The sequence below is a fragment of the Rhinolophus ferrumequinum genome, chromosome 26 (genome assembly GCF_004115265.2).
Source record: "Rhinolophus ferrumequinum isolate MPI-CBG mRhiFer1 chromosome 26, mRhiFer1_v1.p, whole genome shotgun sequence".
Taxonomy (NCBI): Eukaryota; Metazoa; Chordata; class Mammalia; order Chiroptera; family Rhinolophidae; genus Rhinolophus; species Rhinolophus ferrumequinum.
Genome location: NC_046309.1, coordinates 1,874,903 through 1,901,346, shown reverse-complemented (window position 1 = coordinate 1,901,346; position 26,444 = coordinate 1,874,903). Strand labels below are relative to the sequence as shown.

General features: G+C 50.7%; 1 protein-coding gene across 1 annotated transcript; it reads left to right on the top strand.

The window, feature by feature from the left end:
• The first annotated feature begins 4,632 nt into the window (after window positions 1-4,632).
• On the top strand, window positions 4,633-11,685 carry HTR5A (5-hydroxytryptamine receptor 5A). The gene is made up of 2 exons (XM_033099041.1): window positions 4,633-5,870; window positions 10,722-11,685. The coding sequence occupies exons 1-2, from the start codon at window positions 5,130-5,132 to the stop codon at window positions 11,052-11,054; spliced, it is 1,074 nt and encodes a 357-aa protein (XP_032954932.1). The 5' UTR covers window positions 4,633-5,129; the 3' UTR covers window positions 11,055-11,685.
• The last annotated feature ends 14,759 nt before the right edge of the window (window positions 11,686-26,444 follow it).

The window sequence follows — 26,444 nt, the reverse complement described above, 5'->3', positions numbered from 1 at the left end:
ATCTATCTAACTCAAAAGCACACACACATATATTCCGTATCCTGGCCCTACCATAACTAGGGGAACTGTAACCTGTGTGCCCACTGGCAGGAATGTCTCTAGTTTTCCGCCTCCACAAACAACACTGCAACCAACAGCTTTGTGCTGCAGGGAAGCCCGGGCGCTTTTGTTTCTGTCAGATCGTGGCCTCAAGGACACGCTGCAGGACTGAAACACGCCCCTGGACCAGGAGGTGGAGAAGCTGCAGGAGGACCCAGCAGGTGCTGGAAGAGCTGTGGGCCGCGCCACTGCCATGCTGGCGATCCAGCCGACAAGCTAGGGTGTGCGTGAGCTGGAACAGTGCCTTGTGCCCATGCGGTCCTCGGAGGATTGCTGCATCCCAGAACGGGCACAGTGTTAACTGTCATAGATGCTGCCAGATGACTTCCTCTCCAAATTGTCTTTCATTTCCACCAGCAGCTCTCATTACAATCAGCAGGGTATTGGAATCGCTCGTTCCCCCGTTTTTGCACCAGCTTTGCCTGTTACTTGTCCTCACCCATCAAACTAGAGACATGGAGCAAATGAGAGGGAACCTGTGCTGTCCCGGCCACACACACAACTGCTGTCCTGCTCTACGGCGGCCGTGACACTGGCCACTGTCACCCACTGGCTGAGCCATTGTGTCACCAGTCTCCTCTTCGATGTGGATGTTCCCTGAGGACATGAAAAGTGATTTTTTTTAAAGGTATTTTATGCATACGCCCCTCATCCACACGCCTCCTTCACAGACCTCCTTCTTTCCAGTCTTCCACCTTCAGCCTTGAAGACACTACTCATGGGCCTTTATTTTGCCCTTCTTTGGGCCATTTCTCCTACCGCCCGTGGGTGATGACCGCTCAGGGCCTGCCCTTCTAGGCCACCCCAGAGCGGGGACCACAATGCAGCTTTGCTCAGGCTTGCACCAACACACCCGGTGGATCCATGCACGGGGCACCCCCAGCTTTTCTTGTCTCTGTCAGCTCTTCATGCAGCCACAGCTGTGAGCCAAGGGATGGTGGTCCGGGCTACCTGCTGTGCAGCTTCCTTGCTCCTCCGTTGGATGCTAGTTTGCTGCTGGGGATTTGCTTCTACCCACGAGAGCCAATGTCGTGGGTGGGCCTCAGGAATCCAGATGGTGGTGGTGTAGCCCCCTCCACCACCTACGTGTCAGGCTGGCAGGTACCATTGGCATCGCAGCCCCGGCACATCACGTGCTGCTTTTCCATGGCGCGGTGCTCTCTGTGCAGATGGCACGACTTTGTGCCAGAACCCATGAGTCTTTACTGTGACTCTTCCACAGGTGTTCGCCGTGAAATCTATATGGAGTCTTTTCCCTTTACAGGCACATCTAATACCACGAGGTCTGCCAAGTGCCAAGCAGAAGGGCTGCCTTCCCTGAAAGCAGGACCCTTTCCTGCTCTGAGTCCCAACCAAGCTGGCAGCCTTTTCATGTCACCAAATATATGGATCAGAGCAGTGTTCTCGAGTGTGGGATATGCTGCCTACGGCGTTTGAAATAACTACCAAGCATCACGCTTCCTTTTAGGGGCGGGCAGTCCCCAGTGCAATAATTTTTCTTTTACATTGGAAGGAATGTCCTGTCATGCCGCAGACCACGGAAGCACTGAATCTTGACAGGATTTATTTCCTACCCTTTGGAGCACCAAGGACTCTAGCAAATTGGCTCATCCAGTTGTATGAACACTCTGCAATGACACAACAGCCCAGTGTGGTGTTCCAATGAAGCTCTACAACTGTTTTTAAGCATTTTGGTCTCAGGACTCCTTTACAATCTTCAAAATTATTGAGTATCCCAACGGGATTTTGTTTACATGGGTGTTATCTATGTATGTATACTGGAATATAAATTAAATGGAGAAATTTAAAACATTTCTGTATTAATCCATTAAAAATAAAAGAATCAACCCATCAATGTTTACATAAGTGATGTCTTTGTGAAAAATAACTCTTTTCAAAAAAATTGTTGAGTGGCATTTTTGCAAATCTCTTCAAGACAGCTGGAATCTCATGTCTGTTTCTTCATTCTATCTGTTGTGATATGTTATATTTGGTTTAAGTTTATGAAGAAAATCCAGCCTCACAGAAGTATACATCTGACAAGTGGAGGAGTATTTTAATAGTCTTTTCAGGTAATTATGGACATTTGGCTGTGATGGTATATCAAGCTCAGCAAGTGGTAGTTTCTCCAAGGTTTTGTTGCAATGTGGAATCTTAAATCATATCATGCACTTCTTGTGCTCTGTTGAGTTAAAATCCATTGGCATGTTTTGCTTTTGAAACGGAGCTTTTATCCCTCTGCAATTCTGCAGCACCATGCTGTGGTCATTTCAATAATATTGGCTCACTGAATTATCTAGATCTTCCAAGTGTTGACACATTTCATTACACAATATCAAAAACTAACATTTGTTATCATCACCACCGATCTCATTGGAAAGGTCTTTAAGTATTGGGAAGCTGTCAACTTCACAGTGGCAGATACGAGTTTTCCAAAATTCCAGTTTTCACTTGAAAGCTCAAATTTTATTATGGGCAACAAATACTGTCAGCTGTTTTCTTTGAAGTGAAGACTCACTTTATTTATCTTGAGAAAATATCTGCCAAACACCTAAGGCTGAATAATGATAGTTTATCTGTCGGTAGTTCTTTCAAGTAAAAAATGGTGTTTCATAAAAAAAAACTGTTAGTTCAACTCACTTGATTTTACTGCTATCATCTCTGTGAAGGCCCTATCTCCAAATACAATCACATTCTGGGATACTGGGGGTGGGGCTTTAATATGTGGATTTCAACGGGGTCGGGGGACACAATTCAGCCCATAAGGGGTAAACCAAGAAACTGCATTCCTCAAAGCTTTATCCATTCCTCAGAGATGCTTTATGGCACATGGGGATTTTAAATTTGTTTACATTTTTGAAGATAAAATTATGGCCATGCTGTAAGAGACAAAGCTAGAAGGTTCTGATTTTTTTCCTTTGTGTCTATATGCGATAAACCAAAATTTCTCAACAGATTTTGGTTCTTCGGGAACTACTCCATTGGGTGTCTTCTTTGTTAGGGCACTCTTCTTAGTTCTTAACTTTGTGACACGCCCGTTTTCACATAGTATCTTCCGTAGCCCCTGGCTCGTTCCCGTATTGGACAGCTGCTCACTTGACTACCAGGACAGACAGCTGCCCCTTGCAGGGCTGGTGGGGAACATAATCGCAAGCCCGTGTACCTTTGAGGGTCTGTATTGAGAGCTACCAATCTCAAGGCCTCAGCTCATCCATTCCTTCAGCTCGTGGACCCTGGCTGAGCTGCTCAGAGCGCTGTTTTCAAAGAAGAGGTTGCACAGTTTACATCTCATTCTCGTAGGTTCCATGACCCCACCAAGATGATGTGCTCTAAATAAACACAAGTCTCCCCCTTGGCAGGAGCCACACACAGTAGCTCTGTACCATCTGCTGTTTCTCAGGGATATTTGGTGATGCAGCTCAGTGAATAATCTTTCATTTAGTGAAAAATAATTCTCTTCATCATTTCCTAAGAGTGTTCTCTCGTCTGGGTCCCAGTGCAGGAGTCTCTCTCTTCTCAGTGTATTCTTTTTACTCCTTTAGAAACTGAGTCTTGTAAGAAAATATCTTTTCTTGTTTTCAAATAGCTGAAAGGGTTCTGGCCAAATCTGTGGCCAACCACTTGTGAGTGTACAGGATTTCACGACACCCATTGTAGGCCCTTCAAAATTGCTTAAGGTCATCTCATTTTCCTTGTTCCAATTTATTTTATCCTGCTCTGTCAGGTTTCTATTTGTGAAGTGCTTTAAATCATAACCAGGTAGGAGCTTTTGATATTTTCTCAATTGTGGTGGATGTGTATATGGTTATGGGACGTGTGTAGGGAAAGAGTTAAATGATCCTCCCCCTTTTTTTAAGTGAGATGGAGCTTTTGTGACAACTCGTATCCAGCTTTTTGCTTCACTGGGCGCAAATTTAGTAAATCCACTGAAGAGTCCATGCATCTTCTCTGTGATTCCGAGGAAATGGGAAATGGACTCAGCGTTTTGGCTCCAACAACTCAGCCGTCTCTAGGACCAGCAGTATCTGCTATCTTGTCTTTTCTCCTTAAAGGTAGACAACCTTTTAAGGGGAGCGCTGGGGGTTGTGTAAGAAGGAGACGATGATGCACTGAAACCTGCCGGAGAAGAAAGGCCAGCGATATCATCTTAGACCCTCGACTTGGAACACATGGACGAAAGGCAAGCACCTGAGGACTTGCCCCAGGCATCCAAACCACCTCTAGAAGAACGTGGGTGGGGGTGGCAAGAAAAGTTCCTCGGTAGACTTGTTCCCCACGGGGAGCTCATTTCAGGCAGAAGCGACAGAACCATGGACAGCAGCAAACGTAGCGCCGCGCTCGCTCGGGAAGAGGCGGTAGCACCACGGATAGCGCCCGCGCTCGGCGCTCCGGCGGGAGGCGGGGAGAGGCGACTTTATCAGCTGACGCCTTACGTACGCTGGATCCCCAGTCTGATTAGGGGGGTCTGGGTGGGCGCGCCAGGGCTCCCCCTCTGGAGCTGCAGCCCCAGATTGGGTGCGGAGCGGGGGGAGTAGCAGGAGGCAGGTCCCAGAAAGCACGCAGCTGAGGCTGCAGCCGCTGCCTGGAGAGGGGCGCACAGGGAGGCAACGCGGCGAGAACCACCGCTCTGACGCACCGGTTTCTCTCCAGGCACTCACACTCTCCGGGCACCCAGCTTCTCCCCGACTCGGGAAATGCTCGGCTCTGGGCGCCCAGCTCGCTGTCTCCGCCGAGGTGAAGAGCCCTGGGCACGTGGCAGCCTTGGCGGGCTCCGGCGGAGAGACGCGGCCCCTCGGCTCCGCTTGCCCCGCCTCTGAGGGCTTCGGACCTGCGGCGGCTTGCAGCCCAACGCGCTCGTCGTCGCCAGACCGTCTCCCACAGATGCTCACTGACAGGAGGTTGGGGCGGGTTTCGCAGGCACCCCCCTCAAACCCCGCCCCTGGCCAGAGGTTACAAACCTCCAGAGTGGCTCCCGTAAGTTCTCCTGAGCCCCCTCTGCACGCGCCCTGGGGCGTTCTCCTGACCCCGACATGGATTTGCCTGGGAACCAAACCTACTTGTCCCTCTCCAGCCCCTCCCCTTTGGAGACCAACCGCAGCCTCGGCGCAGGAGACCCGCGCCCCAGCTCGCCGCTCCTCTCTGTCTTCGGCGTGCTCGTCCTGACCTTGCTGGGATGTCTGGTGGCGGCGACGTTTGCCTGGAACCTGCTGGTGCTGGTGACCATTCTCCGCGTGCGCACCTTCCACCGCGTCCCGCACAACCTGGTGGCGTCCATGGCCATCTCAGACGTGCTGGTGGCCGCCCTGGTCATGCCACTGAGCCTGGTGCATGAGTTGTCCGGGCACCGCTGGCAGCTGGGCCGGCGGCTGTGCCAGCTGTGGGTCGCGTGCGACGTGCTGTGCTGCACGGCCAGCATCTGGAATGTGACGGCCATCGCGCTGGACCGCTACTGGTCCATCACCCGCCACCTGGAATACACGCTGCGAGCCCGCAAGCGCGTCTCCAACGTTATGATCGCGCTCACCTGGGCGCTGTCCGCGGTCATCTCGCTGGCCCCGCTGCTCTTCGCCTGGGGCGAAACCTACTCCGAGGGCAGCGAGCAGTGCCAGGTGAGCCGGGAGCCCTCCTACACCGTGTTCTCCACCGTGGGCGCCTTCTACCTGCCGCTCTGCGTGGTGCTCTTCGTGTACTGGAAGATCTACAAGGCCACCAGGTTCCGCGTGGGCTCCCGCAAGACCAACAGCGTCTCCCCCGAGCCGGAAGCTGTGGAGGTGGGTGTTACCATGATCCTTAGAAACACCTGCACAGGCTTTATCCCCAGTACCCCTCTCCTCAAGTTTGTAGAAAGTGGAACTTCAGGATGTTTAAGGTTTTGGGGGTTTGGGGGCGAGGAGAAGGGAAGGGGGTTGAGTGGAAGAGCAAGAGAAAGCTCCAGAGACTGACCGTGCCCTGCCCCGCGCCGCACCGCAGCGCTAACACTGTCCGTTACCTCCTCTGACGGATTGCTTCCTTAAATGTACAACGAGGGGTGTGGACTACGGAATTCTGCAGGGCCCCATTTGGCTCTAGAATTTAGAACGTCTGAAGAAGTCGGTGTCTGGGGCTGTACTAGACGATCCTGCACTTAGAGTGGGGGTGTCCCAGCAGAGGGGAGAGACAGATGGTATCTGACTCGGCAGGAAGACTACCACGCGTCAGGCAATGCATGTGAGTGTTTCAATGCAGTCTATTTTTTTTTTCTTTGCAAATTAAAGCAACTAATTTGCAAACTGTGGTATCTCCTGGATGACTAACTGCCACTCTGCAGCACCCTCCCTTCCTGATGTGTGATTAAAGGCGCTGTTTACAGCCGTCTCAGAGCCTGTGTTAGCTGTCTGCTCCCACTGCCTTGGGCGACGGCCTGGCATGTGCAGCTGAGGGCCACTTGTTCGCTCCCTGAACACGAGCAAAGCTACAGGAGGAAATTAAAAATCCGAGGCAGGCAGTCCCCCGGCTCTTTCCAAGCAGCATTTAATGCGTGACGACTGGTACAGCAGCAGTGAGGGCTCTTTTCTCATCTCCTCTCCACCCACACTTTCCTGCTTGTTGTTAACTCTTGATAATCTGACCCATGGTTCAAGACTTGGGAACTGTATGAGAACTGGATCCATTGGATGCGGGCTGCTCCCCCCAAATGCACTGCCAGGAATGGTCCCTTGAACCTAATTCACATACTTACCTGAGATCAGAAATCTCCACAGGCCCCGTCTTCTGTTGGCTGGGGAACATCGGGATAAATTCAGTTAAGCATGCTGTGCACACGGCGTGGATTTGGTGCAAGGGGGTAAAAGAGTGAAATTATCTTTACCGTGAAGACTTTCGTCTATGAAGCAGTGACCTCCGTGCTCTGCTTGTCAGGAGCGAATTCCACTGACAATCAGTCAGTCACGCTCAGAGCAACCAGAGGTACAGGTAGGCGAGGGAGGAAAGAGCGTCATTCTGGAAGAAAAAAGGAAAAGAGGGTCAGAGGCACCTGCCCTTTAATCCAGAATAGTCTCAACCCGGGGTGATTTTGCACCCCCCCAGGAGACATCGGGAATGTCTGCAGACTTTTCTGATTATCAAGATGGGGGGAGGGTGCTAGCGGCATCCAGTGTGTACAGGGTGCTGCTAAACTTGGCACAGAGCACAGGGCAGCTCCCAACACAAAAGAATAGTTCAGACCAAAACGCCAGTAGTGCCAGATTCGGGAAACCCTGACTTTTAGATCCAGACCGCTGGGAACTCTTGTGTGTGTGACCTCCTGCCCCGATTCCAAGTCAGGAACAAGAGGGCGGCTGCCATCAAGAGCCCTTCTTACACGGACCCTCTTCTGCCAGATGCCAACCCAGGTAAACACATCCTTCAGTCAGTACCACACACCTCGAAGGGGAAAAGCAGGTACCAGTCTGTCTCTGAGGGCTGACCGTGAGAGGGAAGGGTCTCCCACTGCATCCTTCGGGGACAGCAGAGGCAAATCATGGTGACTTCTTTGTGCTGTTATGTATATTATGTTATGTATATAAGAGAAAAGTTTCACCTTTTCTCTTTCTCTGCCGGAAAACTTTCAAAAATGAGTCCCAAGGCTTTGCGTGGTGCCAGCATCTGCACAGCACGCCTCTGTCCTCACGTTACTGTGAAGGGTTCATTGCTAACCAGGTCTCCTGATTTCTCCATGGTAGCAGGGGCCTCGGCTTCCAAACACAGTTTTACCACCAATTAGCTGTGTTACCTAGGGAAACACAACACTTCTTCCCTGTGTCTTCATCTGCTGAGTTTTCTTCAAACGTGCACTGAAAGCCTAACCCGTGTCAGACACTGAGGTGGGAACGGGCACCAGGAGAGAGCCAGGCCTCGCCCTTGCCCAAGGGTGACGCAATCACTGCTAAAGATCTAGACTGAAAAGACAGCAGTGTATTGCTTACGGGGCTACGGGAGAGCTGTGCATGTGGGCACACTCTCTCTGAGCAGAGAGGGGGCTCGCCCTAAGTGGTATTTTGGGGACGTGTGGCGTTCAGGGACTGGCAGGCTTTCGGAGGCATAAGTGGATTGCATTACCTTATGAGCAGCTGTGTTGGTTGGTTGTTCCTCCCGCTGGGAGTTGATTGGAATGAGTCCATCATCCCTGGCTGCCTGGCTTTCAGAAGTGAGGGGTGACTCTGACAGGTTGGCCTGCAGCAGCGAGGCCGTGGAGGTGAACCGTCCTGATTGGCAGCGTCAGTCTCAGGCTGGTTCTGGGCCACAGCACTCTCGGTCTCGCCTGAGGCTGTGCGGACACTCACCTCTGGAGCTCACTCTTTGGACTCACTCCGCCAAAGCTTCAAGAGAGACCACCGAGGACGGGCCCGAGGTTTCCTGTGTGGAGAGCTGATGTGCAGATGGCACCTCGACCAACGGGACTTTAAATCATTGGTCAGGACCGTGCTGTGTGGAAGCACAACGCTGTGGGCCGCAGACCTTGAACACGTCGCAGTCAGACCAGCATAACTAGAAGCATGATGAGAAGAGTCTGGAAGGTCTGCAAGTCAGGACTTGGAATTTTCCTGTGCTGTTCAAGAAAGCAAGTCCCAAACATTCCCTGAGATAGTGAGGTGGCCCTTTCTTTTGGCTTAAAAAGAGATGCTTTTACCTCCTCTGTAGTGTGAAGGCAGGGCAGCTTGGCGTGTTAGCTATGGGGTAGCCCCCCCAGCCCCCGCATTGGCCAAAGGAAAATCCAGTAGCCAGGACTCCTTGGATTGAGATACTGAAACTGGCTTGTTGTGCCCCGAGAGCTTAGGCTGTATAATTCACTGGCATCCATTTTTTCTTTTTCTTTTCATGAAAACCTCAAGTTGTCTACCCCCTACGGACAGTTACTATTCTAAGGGATCTTCCCCTGAAAGAGCTTCATCTCTCTGCGCTCTTTGTAAGGAGGGTATTGGAGAGATAGTCCTTGGAAGGCCCTAACTAATGGTCCTACTGAACCACAAATCCTGGTTCTGGATTGACATTCAAAAGCCTGATTTCAACACAGGACGAAGAACCCAGGGGCTGTGCAAGAGACGTGACCAACCTCGGGGAAGCTGTGGGGATGCCGTCTCCCAGTCAGTCACCTTCTCGTGGGGCCATCTGCTTCTTCCAAAGTTCTCGGTTTCACAAGTCAACATCCATGCTTCTGCTTCTGGACTTTCTCTGAAGAACCTCAGTGTAGGAGCAGTTCAGACAGCAGCAAGGCACCAAGTCATTCACACTTGTTCATGTTTAGAGAATGCCTGAAGATGTTTCTACAGCAAGTTAAAGACGTGAATGATTCTAAAACATACTAATTATTCCTTGATAAGCCTGTCTTCTATTTTACCAATTTTATATGCTGTAGCCAGGGCCACATTGAGTCATTCAACAGGTTGGCTTTCTGTTAAAAAAAAATTGGATTTTAGGAGAGAGACTGAACTCCTTACTATATATCAAATCCGGTATTGTCCCTTTTATTTTTAATATAATCCCCAAACCGTAGTAAGTTAGGATTTGGTACTAGAGTCTCCAAGTTCTGTGTGGGGCAAAGACACTTCTTCCATTACGGAAACACATCCGTGAGATCTGTTCCCGTGGCGAAGGAGAATACAGTGCTGCACTATAAGTCTCCAACCAGCGGTGTGATTGGAGAACTCACAATTAGTCAACCAGGTGGTGTTGGTTCCCGCTCAGGAATCACTACGTGTGTAGAGTAACACACAGCTTTCAGGCCTAATGTAAGTTCGAAAGATGCGTTGACTAATGTAATTGATGCCTGTAATTTCCCTGAGGCAGGGAGGCCACGCCTCGATCACTGAGGGGAGAGGTGGACGTCGTAGGTGATGTTTCTTTGACAGGCGCCATGTGGTCGTGATAACCCATCTAGAACACGGCCCAGAACTTTCATCTTTGTACAAAAAGGCAGATTCGTGATACCAGAGGGAGAATAAATGTGCGTCCTTATGCATCCTACTCCACTTCATCTTTCTGACTGCCATGTCTTTTCTCCGTAGGGACTGTTGCTATTTCTTTAGTAACGTCTTGAGTTGTCTGCAGTGTGGATACTCTCACGTACAGGTCGGCTGATCTGATCGTGTGTAACAGCGGGTACTTTTTACCTGGAAGCAGGTCCCACCTGCGGCATTTCTAGGTGTGTTACAGAAGCTGAAGAGGTGAGGTATTCTTCTGACAGTGATCTGGACGTACCAGTTACACACGCCATTGAGGGTCGTTAAGGATTTTCACTGCTTGAATTTTTCTACTGAATAAAATTTACTTTCCCTCACGCCTTTTCATATTCACTATGTAGCCACAAATGTGTCTTTCGTTATCTTCTTTCACCCTCTGGCATAATTGATTTTTTTAGAAGAAATTCTTTCCTCTGTTTTTAAGTCTTCTTAACTTATCACAAATCAATTTGCTTGTTTCCTTTCCAGACAAGTGAAATTTTAGGTCTGCAGGAGCTGTGGCTGTAGAGTAGTGGGGGGCGTGGCCATTGAGCGACACTCACGCGCCTCTGCTCACCTGGGTGTCACCTGGGCCATAGACAACTCCTCTTGGAGGTCAGGACAGGGACGGTGCCTCTTCATGAAGCTCCTGCTTACCTTTTCCAGCTGAAGGCCCCTGCGCAGCAGCCCCAGATGGCGTTCACGGCCCGCCACGCCACTGTCACCTTCCGGACAGAAGGGGACACCTGGAGGGAGCAGAAGGACCAGAAAGCCGCCCTGATGGTGGGTATCCTCATCGGGGTGTTTGTGTTCTGCTGGACCCCCTTCTTCACCACGGAGCTCGTCAGCCCCCTCTGCTCCTGCGACCTCCCCACCATCTGGAAGAGCATCTTCCTGTGGCTGGGCTACTCCAACTCCTTCTTCAACCCCCTCACCTACACGGCTTTCAACAAGAACTACAACAGCGCCTTCAAGAACTTCTTTTCTCGGCAACACTGAGTCTGAGGCCTCGGGGTAAGAAGGAGCTGTTGCCACAACTCAGTGCAATTCCCAGCCCCACGCGTGTCCCCAGCGCCACCCAGCACTGCCTGGAAGAGAGACCCTCGCGCTCTCCAGGGTCGTCTTCACAAGGAAGAGAGTGTCACTTCCTCGCTCCTCGGCAGGAACGTGGGTCTCCAGGAGCAGACTAGGGGCGTGGCCTGATTTATCTGCTGCTTCTCCCTCTGCAGCGACCAGCCACGGACTTGGCCCAGACAGCGCCCTTTCCTCTCCGGGACCCACGCCAGCACGGTTATCGTCCTCGTCCTTGAGAGGTCACACAAGGCAGATGAGAGGGAGGACACGCAACAGTATGGGCAGGTTGAAATGAATTTCAAAAAGTAAATAAGAAGTTGTAAGGGGGACACCTGGGAAGTGGGAAACCATAATTCCAAGCGTTCCAAGAACCCCCGTTTCAAACATTCTGTTGTCTGGGTCGTGGTAAGTTTACGTTAATGTTTATCATGTATGTCACAGTATTTGGCCACAAAACGTGTTCTTGAAACATATCACAGTACATAGCTGCATCTGTAAGACCAATGAATATTGGCTGTACGGTTTTGTTTGTGGTAAACACACACACACACACACACACACACACACACACACAACCACAGAGGAGCCAAATGTTCCGATTGGTAGCCCATCAACTTGGAAAAGGAGCTAAAAGTCAAATCAAATGCCTCCTTCCATTTTGAAGCAACTGTTCACAAACCATAGGGAAAAAAATTGACTAGTTTCGTAGAATCTGTCAAACCAGCTTATTTGCTATGGGTTTCATTTGTATGGACTTTATTCAAATGTGTATCCTTGGATCATAAGATTAGAGCAAAACAATTGTCATGAAGCTTTTGGCTTCTCAAATATAGTTCCATAACCGAGGACTAGGAAGTCACATTCACCAAACATGTGCACGTTAAGAGGACAGTTGATTAACTTGCTAATTGCTATTTTTTATTGGTATGTGAATGCCTGCTAGGAGACCAACACTGGTAACTAAGGAGAAAGGTGGAAATGTGACAAAATGTGACCTCAGTCCTCTACAAATTGACACCTAACTAGTGAGGCAACACAACTAAGTGACGATGTAGGGTTTATACGATGATATAAAACCCAGGCAATTGTACAAAACTTTAAAAGGACCTTGGGCAGTAGAGCTGGCTCTGGTTCTGCTACGTCCCCAATACCTTGAAAGCATGAATTCAAAAATTAGGTATCGCAATAATCTTTGAATCATTATAATACAGATGATTACATATATGTATCCTTTTGTATGTAATAAATTATGTCGATCAAGATTTCAAAAGTAGGAAATCTGTGCAAATGTGTGGTCTTGGTTTGAAGTTTAGTCTCGCATTTACTGCAAAAGTGGTCTTTATTCAAAGACGGTGAGCAGAGGAAGACAGGTTACCCAGTTATGACGTCATAACTGACAGTACAAAACTCAGGCCTCTTAGCTCCTGAAGCAACTTATTTGAGGGTTTACTTGGCAACATCCTTAGATATTTCTTCTTTCTGTCTCTATCACTTGAAGTGCTAAATGCACAAGTTTTTAAAATACACACTATTCACTGTTCTGTTACCTTCCCCAGTGTTTCTTGGAAGAAGAGAGACCACCAAATGCCACCATAGTCTAGTGTTATAATAAGGGAAGCACTTCCAAGCTTCGGCGAGGCCCACAGCAGAGAACAAAACACTCAGACACGGGGATTCTAGCGACAGGACATCAGAATCAAGGGTAAAAAATTTAAAGTCTATTGTATCTGAAAGTCCACATGAAATTTTTCATTCTACTCCATAATTTCAGTGTTTGTCTTACTGTGTTAAAAAAAAAAAAAAAAAAAAAAAAAAAAAAAAAAAGCTTTATTTTCTTCAAACTTTTCTATAAAGTGAAGCTTTTGGAAGCTATCCCTATGCACCCCGTGGCTTTAAATATTCCTGACTCCCCCAGCATTCTGTACACCTTGTTGGAGAAAGATGTTGTTCTAATATTAATTTCAGTCTCCTACTGAGGTTATTATTAATCTTTCCATACGATGTATAAACCCCATGACTGCTTTCACTCCACATGTATTTAGCACTTCCCAGATAGCACTTAAAATATACATTGTATAAACACCCTCTACACTTACCTAGGGCAAGAAACACTGCTACAAAGAGGAAAAAGTGGCAATTAATGAATTATTATTTTGCTTCATTTCAATACCAAAAGCTATTCATGACATATTACAAGAAATATTACAAGAGGAAAATGATTGAGCTTGGGTGTCCAGGGTGCAATTCAAATATTTGCGAAACACATTCCCTCTTGGTTGCTTGTATCAGGTAAGTAATTGACATTCATCATAACCGGAAGGTGACTGTTACCAGCACCGGCCCCCTACCTGTGCCAGGTATCACAACGCCCTCACTAGGCGATCTCTGCAAGCGCTGCCTGTGGGGTCGCCAGGACGAGCTCCCCACGCCCTGTAGTTCTGCTCCTGTGGAGCGTGTCAGTAAAACGCCCGCCCACTAGTGCCAAGAAGGGAAGACGCCTGCGATTACCGCGCGTGCACTCACGCCGGAGCTTCACCACGATCCCCAGGTGTGTGTGTCACGCCGCCTTCCCATCTTCTAGGAGATGCGGGGCAGGAGTTCCGCCCCATGCCTCATAACCAGCCTCTCTGAATTCCCGTTCGCTCTGCACACATGCTGCTGGCAGAGCCCGGTGCCCTGTGTGGCAGGCTCTGCCCTCAGAGGGGCCAGAGAGCCTGCAGGACTGGAGGAGGAAGAGGAGTTCTGGAACGGCCGGCTTCCCCGCAGCCTGGGCCTCACCTGGGCACAACAGGTGATCCCAGTAGCGGCCGTGGTTTTCCTCGCCTCCGGGACTTGCTAAAGGTGCCAGCACCAGCCGGCCGCAGCCCCGCTCAGAGGTCTCAACCCCAGCTCTGCAGAGGCCCCCGAACCCCAGGGGAGCACCCCCTCCATGGGTCTCCCTCCCCCCTGGAGCACGCCCTCCTGGGGGCTCAGGGCAGCGGGCCGGGCTCTCCTCTGAGCTTGGAGATTTTAGTCACCTCACTGCGTCCTGTGTGTGTGTGTGTGTGTGTGTGTGTGTGTGTGTGTATGTGTGTGATTTACAAGAATGTAAAGGCTGCAAAATGTAACAGCCAGCTAGAGGGCCCTTGGCTCTGTGAGCTTGAAACCAACTGAGAAGCAGAGCCCGCGGCTACTGTGCACCCAGCACGGCAGCCCTGCTCATCCAGCCCCTGGCCTAACGCTGCCCCTTTCTCTGGAGCGCCCTCCACTTGGCTGCTGAGGGCCTCGTGTCCACTCTCTTACCCAGAGGCTTTAGAGATGGTCGTGATACCTGCCAGGGTGCATATTACTGATCCTACTGTTCGTCGTCATCATTTCCTAATAGTAGTAAATACCAGTTTCCAGGTGAACGTTGTTACCACCAACTTGTCTAGCGCCAGACAAAACCCGGTGGGCATCTCTGCTGGGATTGCATCAAGGGTCTAAATGTTTAAATTAACTTATGGGAGACTGTCCCCTTTCTGCTGCCGAGTCATCCAGTCTAAGAACAAAGCGTGTCTTTTAGGAGATGTTAATACATCCTCCCCTTGTCACTCCTTGGCCCACGGGGCATCTCCCCACCTCTGCAAAATGAGTCGGGCCTTTAAACCTCCAGTTGGGGGTTCACACACTCACATGCCTTTGGCCTGGGGACAGAGGGTCCTAGCCAGGGTGCCACAAACCCTCCAGCGACCACTGCTCTCCAGGATGGAGCCTTCTTAATGTACACAAGTTTTCCCCTCCTGCCTGGAATCTGTCCTGGAAGAAGAAGAGGAATAAACACAGAATCTAAAACTGAACGGACCCCAGCGGAGTGCCACCTTCTCCACTGGCAGCTCTCAAAGCAGGAACTAGAAATCAAGATGGTTTTTCTTCAGAGTTTACTTTTCTACAACCTGCAGGTTCCCGATGAATTTAGCAGCACTGCGATTTCCCCTACAGTGTTTGGAGCATCTAGCCAATGCCAGCCAGCTCAGGCTTCTGCAAGTGATAACAGCACAAAAGCCGGCCTGCCTGTCGGCCGGCTTCCTGCTCCACACGTCCCCTGGAGAGACTTGTTTTTGTCCTGAAAGACAGAGACATCAGTTGAATTAAATACGGTTTCCCCTCTAGGAAAACACTCGTGCTCCTTCTTTAATGTGAGGGCCAAATATATCCATGACCTCAGAACACTCAGAGGGGAAAGCACCCACTTTGATAACCTCTAGCCAGAGTTATTTTTGCTTGTAAGAAGCACGACCATAAACCACGTCTTTCAGCTCCAGTTACACGATTTTCTGGAAACTGGACTCAGTGAAAACTACAGAGAGTTGTGCTGCCCGTGAAGTACAGACACGGTCCCACGAGCCCACGGTTATTCAGTGACATTTATTGGCCTTTAACAATATGGGAGGAACTTTAGATCAGTTTAAACACGGAATACATTGATGAAAAAAATGATGGTTTTCATTTGCACATAAATCCAGCAGCGGCACTCAGGGGTCGAGGTAAGGGTGTCCGACGTGCAACAAATGCTGCCTCGTCCTTTGTTTGGCTAAAACTGTCCCTTGTTGGGGGTCACGTGACCATAGGGAGCCAGCGCCTGGCTGCATTTTCACTCACGGGAGCTGGTTCACAGCAGACCCGCAGTCACGTGACTTCTGTATTTATTCATCAGAGCCAAGGTCCGAGAAGCCCACTCGCTCTGCTCCGCTCATTGCAAGAGTGTAGATGTCTGGGTAGCATGGTGTTAAAGATGCTGGGGATGGAGGGTGGCGTTCTCCGGAAGACCCTGAACAGCAGAAACTGTGCACCGTTTAGTTCTGACGCTCTTCCTCCTTCTGCCTCCCTTTCCTGGATCACAAGGAGCCTTAAAATGCACTGGTTTGGTCCTTGACTCACAAACCCTGAGTTTGTCCTCTGGTCTGTGCAGCCAGCACCCCCATGGGGACATTTCTGGATGATGAAGTTCTGAAAATTGTGTAAAATCAAGTAGCCTTCTGATGGGAGCACCTTGGGACGGCGAAAGCTGGCCTGAACTGGTGTTTCCTCCCCAGTGTACACCGACCACTTTAAAAAATAATAAACCTATTTCATTCGCCACCTAAGCCATGCCTCTGTGCTTTAATTGAAGTGTTAAGTCTGCACAAAGAAAAAAACAATCATTATTTCCCTCTTTGGTCCTTGGAAAGTTTTGAGGCAGCTTATTAAAAAAGCAGGCAATAAAATAATCATTGTAATCCGGCTGTTGGCACTTCAGAAGACGTACCAGCCTGAGTAGGAGGAAGAACAGCTTTTCTGAAAGTAGGAAGGAATCACTCATCCCCGTGCTGCAAGGCTCAAAGGGAAAAAAGTTGAGGCATGAAGCAGGTCCCAGAAACAGCCAGAGCCCCTTCTGACCCAGCTGTTCGGAGCGCGCTGCTGACCCTGGAAACGCAACGCAAGTGTTGGCATCCAGACTGTGCCGACATCCGCGGGACGGACTCCAAGAAGGTCATTCTGGTCTTTATGAGCTCTGATGTCATGTCCCTGTGACAATGGGCAGCTTGTCCCGGCTCCAACCTCTGAGAGGCTGTTGGAGCCCAATGGCTCCTGTTCTCCGAGGACCTTCCTGCAGGTCCCAGAATGCCATCCATATGGCTCAGGTTGTGTTTATGCCCAAAGCACTGGCTCTTAGGTTACTTCTCCACCAATGGAAGGTGGACTTGCTCACTGAGATCCTGATTACAGATGGCGACCTGGGTGACAGATGCATGGTCTGCACCAACGGCTTACCACCTGCCCTGTGCACAGAGCTCCAGCACTACCAGAACTCTTTCTTACCCAGAGACAGGGAGCCCTTGTCTCAAAAATGATGGATTCATTGTTTGGAACTAGTCACATCTGCACATGGGTCTTTAAAATAAGATAAACTGTCATTTAAAAAAGTAAAATAAAACTGAGTCTCTGATATTTCAACAACAAATTGAAAACCACTTTCTGTCACAGTCACTGAGGTGGGTTCCAAGGAAAGACAAAAATCAAATTTCATCCAAGGAAACCTTTTCCTCCATCTCAGCTATAACTATATCCTCTAGTCTGTGTGAATTCTGTTCCCGAATGCTTTTCTACGGTGCAGTCGCAGTGTTGCACACTGGGTATTTATACGCCCCGCTGCCTTCCACTCACACATTCATGTATTGACACCCTAACCCCCAACTGCTTTCCAGGTTGAGTGCTGGGGAGAAAATGGGAGGGGTGCAAAGGACTTGCTGACAGCGACGCCCCCGACAAATGAAAACAAGCCAGAATGTCCCTCTGTCAGGAGTCCTGTGGCTGAAGGTATGTGGCCAATGGACTCTAGAGGCCGTGATGGCATCTAGTTTTCAAGAGAATTACATTGAAGGAAAGGAAAGCCTTCCAAAAGGGGTTGGTGAACCCCCAGCCTAGAGTTGGCTGTGACCGGAGCAGGCAGGGAGGTCAGTGTCCACGGGGGGACGGCAGGTGGACACAGAGCTGCAGCAGCAGGAAGGAGCAGTGACAGCAGGACACGCGTTGGAGGCTGGTCCTGGGCTGGGGTGATCCTGTCCCGTGCACCCCTTCTGCGGCAGGCTCTGACTCCATCTGTGATGTAAGTCCTTGAGAAGGTGATCTGATGGCCACCGATGTCAGGAAAACATACTGGTATGTCAACACATCAAAACGCAGAGCTGACAGGCTGGGCTCCAAAGCTTGCAAATCCCCAATTCAAGACATCCCACCACTGAGGCGGCGTGAGGTCCCCAAAGGACGATTTCCCAATTGTTTCTGTGAGCAGGACACCCCGCCCCCAGCGAGTCGGTCTGGACGAGGCTACCCTGCCGTCCATTCTCACCGCGTCTGCCCAAGTCTTAACAGTGCAGGAGGAAATGTAACCTTTCGGTAGCACGATCAGTGACATCATCGCCTGCCACTCACACACGCGGGACAGGAGTGGAACGGCAGGAAGGCCAGCCCTGCGGACACAGACAGTCTCCATCAGGATGGGAAGAAAGCAAACCAGTTGCAAGGCGTGGTGATATGAGAGGGCTCGTCACAGCATTCGTTTAATAATAGAAAGAAGTAGAAGCAATCAGTAGGGAATTTGGTAAGACACCACAGAATAATACGTACAACGGAGCCATGAAGCCATTATATTGTGTGTGGATGTAAGTCCTAGGACCTGAGGACTACAACGCATTTCTGCCGAAGGAAACGTATGAAACGAGACCGTATAGTCCATACCACTTCGGTTTACACGTACTTGTTTACACATGTAGGTTAGTGTACCCTAGCGTTATAAAGCAAGCCACGAATGACGCTAACGTGTTAGGATTACGGGTGACTTTTTCTCCTAACTTTTTAATTTTTTTTCTGACACTCTTGCAATGACTATAATATATAATCAGAAACAAAGGTGTCTGTCATTTCCAGAGCTCTGTGAGCTGGAGGCAAAGCTGACTCGTATGAGGCCAAAAGTTTCCTGACGTGTTTAACAGACTAATTTCACAACAGTATTTGGCCCCGTGACAACAAAAGAAGCCAAATGCTCCTCTTAGAAGTTTGGCTGGAAAAGCGACATTTTCTTCCTAATGGTTGCCCTCCCCCACCCCCTTGCCCCCCACGATTTATTAAAGCAATAAAGGCCTATTGTAGAAAATCCCAATAAAGTGTGTGTCATTACTTTCACAGGGTGATCCAAACAAGGCATGTGGCTCCCCATCTGTCCACTTTGGGCTCAGGGACGTCCAGCGGGTGGGGGAGGGGGTCCTGTCCCTTCTCCTTGCCTGTGAGGCCTGAGTGATCGGTAGACGTCACCGTGTGTGATGAATTATTCATGGAAGAAGCTGTGAGACCATAAATATTCAAGGGCATGCATCTGGCTTCCCCATGCTTCGTGTAGGGCAGAAAAAGTGCATTTTACTCAGTAAAACAACTTGTCAACCCCAAATCTCCTTCTGCCTGGGCCCCAGCTCTACAAGGAGAAAGGAGAGTCTTCTGACACTTGCCGTGACGAGCCCGCTGAGACACACCGGTGTGTGAGCCTGTGCAGGATGGCGTCTGGTGAGATGACGGTAAACAATTCCAGCGTCACCGCCTTAGTAGATGGAGGCCGTCCGAGGGGATTGGGACTGTTTCTCAGGTGGAACAATGCGTTTAGGATGCCAGTTGAAGCCTTAGAGAGGCAAAAGGAGAAGGAAGTGTCCCCAAGGGGATTTGCAGTTAGAGGAGAGCAACAGGGTGCATGGTGGCACATTGGGGTCCCACTAGGACTGGGGGGCTTCCCCCCAGCTTTCCACCCCAGGAAGGTAACGAAAACTGCCCAGATGCCAGTGTCTCCCATCTCCAGGGCACATCTCTGCTTTAACACTCTCCTGCTGAAGGAAAAGATGGTCAGAAGAAACAGTTTGAAGGAAAACAGCCCAGAGCAGACGAGGCTTCAGGAAAGTCCGTGGGGTGAGTGACACTCTCCCTGCGACACAACAACACAGCTCACCAGCATCCGACCTCCATCATGACCCTTACCGGTGTCTTCAAGGCACGTGTCATGCAGCCCAAAGTCCAAGGAACGCTAACAGATGTCATGTGGACGCAGGTTCCATACACAGAGCAGTTCAGGAGATGCTGCGCAAAGGACCTTCCTAAGTCTCAGAGACCCTGTGGAAACCCACGCTGCGAGTGGCTGAGGCTCCCTGAGGGAACGCCCCCCAAGGGACACCTGGATTGTCTGAAGACACTTTCAGGTGTTCAAGATGGAGGCTGGCGGGTGGTGCTCTATTGACATCTAGTGAGTGGTGGAAACGCGGCTAACATCCTACACCTCGCCAGGACAGTCCCCACAACCTGGAGTTGTACAGCCCAAAGGTCACGGTGCTGTGGTGGAGAGACGCTGGCCCACACATATTGACACATGAGCTCTGACCCCACCCGGCTCCTGCCCCCAGGGCCCCTCAGGGGACCAGAGGGTGGTCTGTGATACACGTGATGGGAAATGCTACCTTGTGCTCTGCTCTCGGGTGATGACAACACAGGGCTAGATATGAGGCTCATGAAGGGTCTGTGTCCCCCAGGACCACTGTGGGGTCACCGGCGCAGAGAGGGCCACAACATCCCAACGCAGGCTCCACCCTAGAGCCTCCATGCCTGACTCTTTGCCCCGCTCTCAGCAGACAGTGGGCTTCCCGAAAGAGGCGGCCTCTGCTCCCTCCACCTCTGTAACATCCAGCCACAGTTTGCCTCCAAATATTTGAATGAGGATACGAGCCGTGAAGGGTTTGCAAGAGGCCGAGCAAGGAATTCCAGTGAAACCTAATGTTTAAGCAGGTACTACTGGTTGTGGAAAACAAGAGCTTATAAATCAATGCCCCGCACCCTCAAACAACAAAAACAACAAAAACCCAACCTGGAGGTAAATAACTACGACGGGAAGGGATGAATCTCTGTATGTTAAAGAGAGTAAAAAGGGACAGGAGGAAATAAGGCTTGTGCCAGGCCCCCAAATGACTGCACATTAGACCCTTTTCAGATACACAATCTGCAAATATTTTCTCCCATCCTGTAGGTCGTCTTTTCGCATTCCTGATAATGTCCTTTGATGCACAAACGTTTTTGGTTTTGATGAAGTCCAATGTATCTGTTTTTTCTTTCACCGTTTGTACCTTTGGTGTCATGTCTAAGAATCCACCACTCAAGGTCATGAAGATTTACCCCTGTGTTTTCTTCTAAGAGTTTCATAGTTTTCACTCTTATATTTAGGTCATCGATCCATTTTTAGTTCATTTTTGTACATGATGCGAGGTCCTGGTCCAGCTTATTCTGGCACATGGATGTCCCGTGTCACTGATTTTAATAGCGCTCCTCCCAGGAGGTTCTAACATGAAGCCACACGGGAGTCGCACTGACCGGCTGCACCACCAGCCACGCCTGCTGCCCGTTCTCACCCCTGGGGCTCAGCCAGGATCTGAGGGGTTCATTCCTCCCATTTCCCTGCTCCACTTCTTGCAGTCTCTCCCCCAGTCGTGGAGGAATTTTTCTAGTGTGGGGTAGAAAAGATCTCAGGCCAAGACAACCTGTTCACACCCAATTCCCGTGGCATTTAGGCTTTGGGGGGGGGGGGATCTCACGGTATGTGAGTTTCACCACCCAGATGGGCTTCCTCCATTTACCTGCAAATGACTTCCCCTTGCTCCAAGCCCCTGGTCTGAATTAGCAAAGAACTGATTTACGAGACGATTGTGTAGTACTACCGTGCTTCCCCGAAAATAAGACCGTGTCTTATATTAAGGTTTGCTCCGAAACACGCATTAGGGCTTATGTTCGGGGGATGTCATCCTGAAAAACATGCTAGGGCTTATTTTCCGGTTAGGTCTTATTTTCGGGGAAACACGGCAGCATTAAGCTCTACAGTTTCAAAATATGGTATAGTTCCCTTCTACACTCTCATGTCAGCAGAACTGGTGAGGCTGGTACGACAGGTGCGGGCTCCACTTTGCAGACAGGAAATGGGGTTCTAATAACAGGGGAGACCTGGCTCCCAGCCTCCTGCTGTGGGGGTGGCAGCACACAGAGGAAGCCAGGGAAAGACCTTTGCATACAAAGGGTGCATGAATCCAAGACTCACCAGGTTTGGAGGAGGGCAGCAGTGTGGGTGTGATGAGCAGGCTGGAATAGCATGGTCACCTCTCTATGCAAAGGAGGCCCCCTCCTGCAAAGGTGGCAAGGGCCAGCGGCCAGGAGGCGGCACCTGGGTCACCTCTGACTGTAACCTCTGTGACTGGAGCAGTTACTTTATTTCCGTGTGCAGAGAGACTGCAGTCCGCAGAGCTCTTCCCGTTTTGCAGCTGCGAGTTTCCATCGCTGACCCCCTGACCCTCTGATTATGTGTGGCCCACCACTCAGGTAACTAAACACCGGCGGTGCCCAGTGCAGTCTCCCTTGGCGTTTAAAGGAAAGCAGAAAGCGCGAGTGCGAGAAGCCGTGCCGTGTTTCGTGAGGGGCCGCAGACCGCACGTCTGTGACGACCCAGCCTTCGTCTGCCTTCTCCTCGGGCTCACTTCGCCCGCGAAACCAGTCTATTTTTGCTTCCCCCTAAAGGATAAAGGGCTTGTCTTGCCGCTGGAAGGTAAATTGACAATATCAGTTATTCCTTTGGCCATTCAGGGCTCAGTGACATTTCGGGGAGCGGCTGCTGAATCCTGAGGGAGCAATTAAAATTCCAGAGGGGCACCAAGCTGGTGCTGGGGAAACTGCAACTGACTGGCCCCCACCCTCTTAGGAGGCGGTGCTGTCCTCCCTCAGGGTGACAGCGAGCAGCGAGGGAGGACGCAGTGCCTTGGGATCTGGTCAGGTGGCCAGATGGGCTCAATTCAACAGCCTTTACCGGTCGTCCTCCAGCTTCAGAAGTGAGATCGCTTTGTCAAACTGCTACCGACGTCGGGGCGTGGCCACCTTTGCTGCGCCTTCCAGGAGACTGCCTCGTGGTCCCCTTGTCCCTCTGTCCAGCCCTGCTCCCCACTCCTCTGCCAGGAGTGACCCGAGGGCACCCCAGTGAGCCCTGCATCACCTCCGCCCGAGTCTGTTATCTGAGAACCGCTGTGACACCCACAACACACACGGCCGAAGTGAACTTGGGCTTGTCCGTGAGAAAGCGTACAAGAACACGCGCAAAGAATCTCACTTCACCAGGTAACAGCGAAAACTTGGACACGTCTGTCAACAGGAGAATGGACAATAGGGGAATGGATACGAGGGGAACAGGTAAATAGGGCAATGGATAAACAAATTTGCGCTGCCCCCGCAAGGAACTCGCGTGTTGGACGAACTGACTAGAGCTTCAGCGTCATGTTGAGAGGGAGGCAAACAAGTCACAGACAGTGACTTTCATTGTACTATTTAGACGAATTGTTAAAACACAAAACTCTACCCTATGTTAGCAGAGAGTACATATTTATTTTAAAAACCTGAAGTAAATATGAACACTATTAAGAGTTATTAAATCTGGGTAGCTGAAATTCCTGTGTGGTACGTGGGTGCTGGTTTTACTATTGTTCTATTACTCTAATCATATTGTTTATTATTCAGTTTTTGGCTGAAAGTGCAGGCATCTTATGAGGTTCCAAAGCATTAGGGGGCCACTCTGCCATCCACCCCCACGCAGCTCACGTCTCTGGGCTAGCTGCCTCTGTGCTTCTGCCTCTCTCGGGCTGCAGGCTTCTCCAGGGAGCCCTGGGGCCCTGTGCACCACCAGACAGCTCCCTAGGGACTGTCACCTGAGGACCCACCGCCTCCAGTCCGGTCTAAGCTGCGAAGTATACAGGCGGAGCTGAGGACCTGACCTCCGACGCAGGAGCAAGCTCACAGGACAACCCAGACACCCGTGATGTCCGTGTCTGTGACTTTTCCTTACTTTTTGCCCATTTTCTACTGAGTTGCTGATTTGTGTCTTTCTTCGTACTGATTTGTGTCCATCACAGCACAGAGAAAAGGAAGACCTCAAGGCAATCTTTCACGAGTTTACCAACACCTGACTCTAATCGCAGACGTGCCTGTCCCCTCCAGTAACGACAGCTCTGAGTCGGAGCCCAGCCTGGAGACCAGGGAGAGAAGCGTGGCTCCAGGCCACAGTCTGTGGTCCGGCCTCCGGGCGAGGTTTGCCCACATCTGCCAGCAATGGAGGAGCCCAGGCCTAGGCAGAAGCAGCGGCTGCTGGGGCTAGATTTGGGGTGGGGTGCGATGGCTGGTGTCACCCCGAAGCACACGTCAGGAGCTGCTGCCGGTTTGTGTCTTTGTTCCTTCGCTTTCTGCCCTTTCCTTCGTTCAGGAGCTTCTGTTCCATGAAAATATAATCGAACTGGTTTCTATTGAGCCTGTGACACTCGGCATTGTGACAACATCTAAAATTCAGAGATACTGATGTGACGACATTTCTTAATTTACCCTTCGTTCTGGGTTAATTAAGTGAGCTGGGCGGGTCTCCAGCCAGAGGATGTACTTACTGACTCTTAAAGAGAAATACGAGTATGTATCACAATGTTACTCACTAATTTCACCTCAATAGAGCTGAAGAAAAGAAAACATGACGGGATGAGTCGTTGGGGAGAAAACAATCTTACCACATAGATGAGTTATTAATATAACAATCCACGCGCTTCCAAACCTGACACCGTTGCAAAGTGATTGGCCAGTGTTTCCCTTCTATATGGACGTCTGCAGGAGGGGCAGATATCGGCCAAATCCCTACCAGCGTCCGCTAGGAAAGTCTGATCTGTGGATTGGCCTGCTGCCGACGGTCACTGTGTTTTCACACTGGGCCGTCAAACAGGCCTGCCTCTGAGTTCTTCCCATCACAGAACCAGGAGTCTGCTGGGTTTTTTTGTGTTTTTTTTAATTTCTCATTGAAATAATACTGCTCTAAAAGTCCCTTCAGCGCAAAAACTCAAGGATTCCATCACTAAATACATTTTTCTCTCTTAGAGTACATGCTGACTTATTTCAGTCAGCCAGTTGCAAGTTACAAGATGTTTGATTGAACAGGTTTCACATAGAAAAATGTATAAGAAATCGCAGCTTACAGGCCATTCAGGCAGATGTCACCAAAGTGCGACGCCTGGCTCTGTAAGAGATTCTCTTCCTGTTAAACACAGGCCACAGTCCCTGCTAGTGGACTCAGGGCCTGACAAATCCCACCTTCCCCAGGAGAGAATTTTGTGGCATTGAGTCCTGAATGATGCCCAGGAAGAGCTTTTGACATAACTGACCACCAGCCATACCTCCGCAGGCAGGGGGAAAGGGGCCTCTGCCCTTTGTGGAATCCAAAGTATAAAGGTTCAGGCTTGGCCCCTCCAGTGGCCAACTTCCCCGCCTGTGGAGCAAGCCCACCGAAGCGTAAGGCCCACGCCAGGAGGCAGCAGACGGACGACTGAGCCGTGTGTGACGTCGGGCAAGCCCGGGCACCCACTCCTGTCGAAAGCCAGCCCCTCCTCCAACCTTCCAGGTGTGAGCCACAGATTCTCTCTTACTTGAGTTAGTTTGACTTCAGTTTCTGCCATTTGCCACCTAAATTGTCTCAACTTGCATCTCAGAGGGGAAAGGCTTCAGTGGGTTGCACAACCCAGTCTCGTTGGAGCTCACAGCCTCTGTGTGTGAACGGCAGGGACAAGGTGACACCTCCTGGCCTCTGACAGCTGCTCCTCGTGTCACCTTAGGTTCTCACCGATGTTTTCAGTTCTATTTCTAGTTCACTTGTCCGAGACCAGCAGGACTTCCCTCACCTCTGGATCACTGATGAACGGCCCAACACCCAGGCGTCAGGCACCGGGTCAGCTGGTCGCAGCTCGTGCCCTCCTGGACTGGCCGCAGACATGTGCCTTGCCGTCTGCTGGGATTTCAGAGGTGACAACAGCGTCCTTGGAGCAGTCATCACTCAGCGTGGTCCCCTTCCGCTCCTGGAGCATAGAGTTCAGCAAGGAACGTAGACACTCAACGATCAACACTTCCTCCCTAGTGCGCAGAGGGGCCCAGCCGTGCTCTTTCTGCCCCTGAATGGCCCTCCTGGGTCCTGTGTATGTCCCGACACGGAGCATTTTTCCAGCATGTGACACCGCTCCCGGGTCTCAGGCACTGTCTCGTCTTCCCTCCCACCTCATGCTGACCCTGACAGGCCCGGAGAAGCCCATCGTCGCCCACCTTCCCCAAATCAGAAGTGACTGGGCTGCCGCCGTGATTCTCATTGTCTCGGGCAGTGACAGATGACGTGGCCGTTCCTGAGAAAATTAAGTCATCAACGCTCAGGCAAGCCTGACACCCTCAAAAGTGTCCGGGCTGGACAAGTGAATGTTGGAAACAATAGGCAAAAGGCAGTTACGTGCCGACGCTGGGCTCCACGTCTGTGAAGGTGGGGAGTTGTAATCCCCGCCTGGGGGTCATGTATCAACCTCGGGAACCAGAGTCCAGTTGGAAATAACACAAACTAAAAGAATTGATGAGACCAGGTGTCACTGCACGGCACCTCTCTGAGCTGCCCACATGTCCCTGCAGGTTAGCACCTAACGCACAATAATTGCGCCAGCTTCCAGGGAGCCATGGAGAGCGGACGAAGAACAGCTGACGGGTGTCCCCAGCCCCGCCTGGACCGGCCCGCCTACCTGTAAGACCTCTGATTTCCCTGTCCTTTCAACACGGCGCATCAGCAAGGCACAGCCCTCGATAATGAAGCGGGTGACGACCACCACACGTGCCACCGAGCTCCCCCAGGGGCATATCACGGAAAAGATAGGAGCAGGCTGGCTCCCAGCTGCCCAGCCCCGCGTCCTGAGCAGGGTC

What these genes read in the sequence shown, in the direction of transcription:
- HTR5A (XM_033099041.1), top strand. Translation starts at nt 5,130, where the DNA reads ATGGATTTGCCTGGGAACCAAACCTACTTGTCCCTCTCCAGCCCCTCC. An exon ending in CCGAGCCGGAAGCTGTGGAG is followed by an intron (nt 5,871 to 10,721) that starts GTGGGTGTTACC and finishes TACCTTTTCCAG; the next exon opens with CTGAAGGCCCCTGCGCAGCA.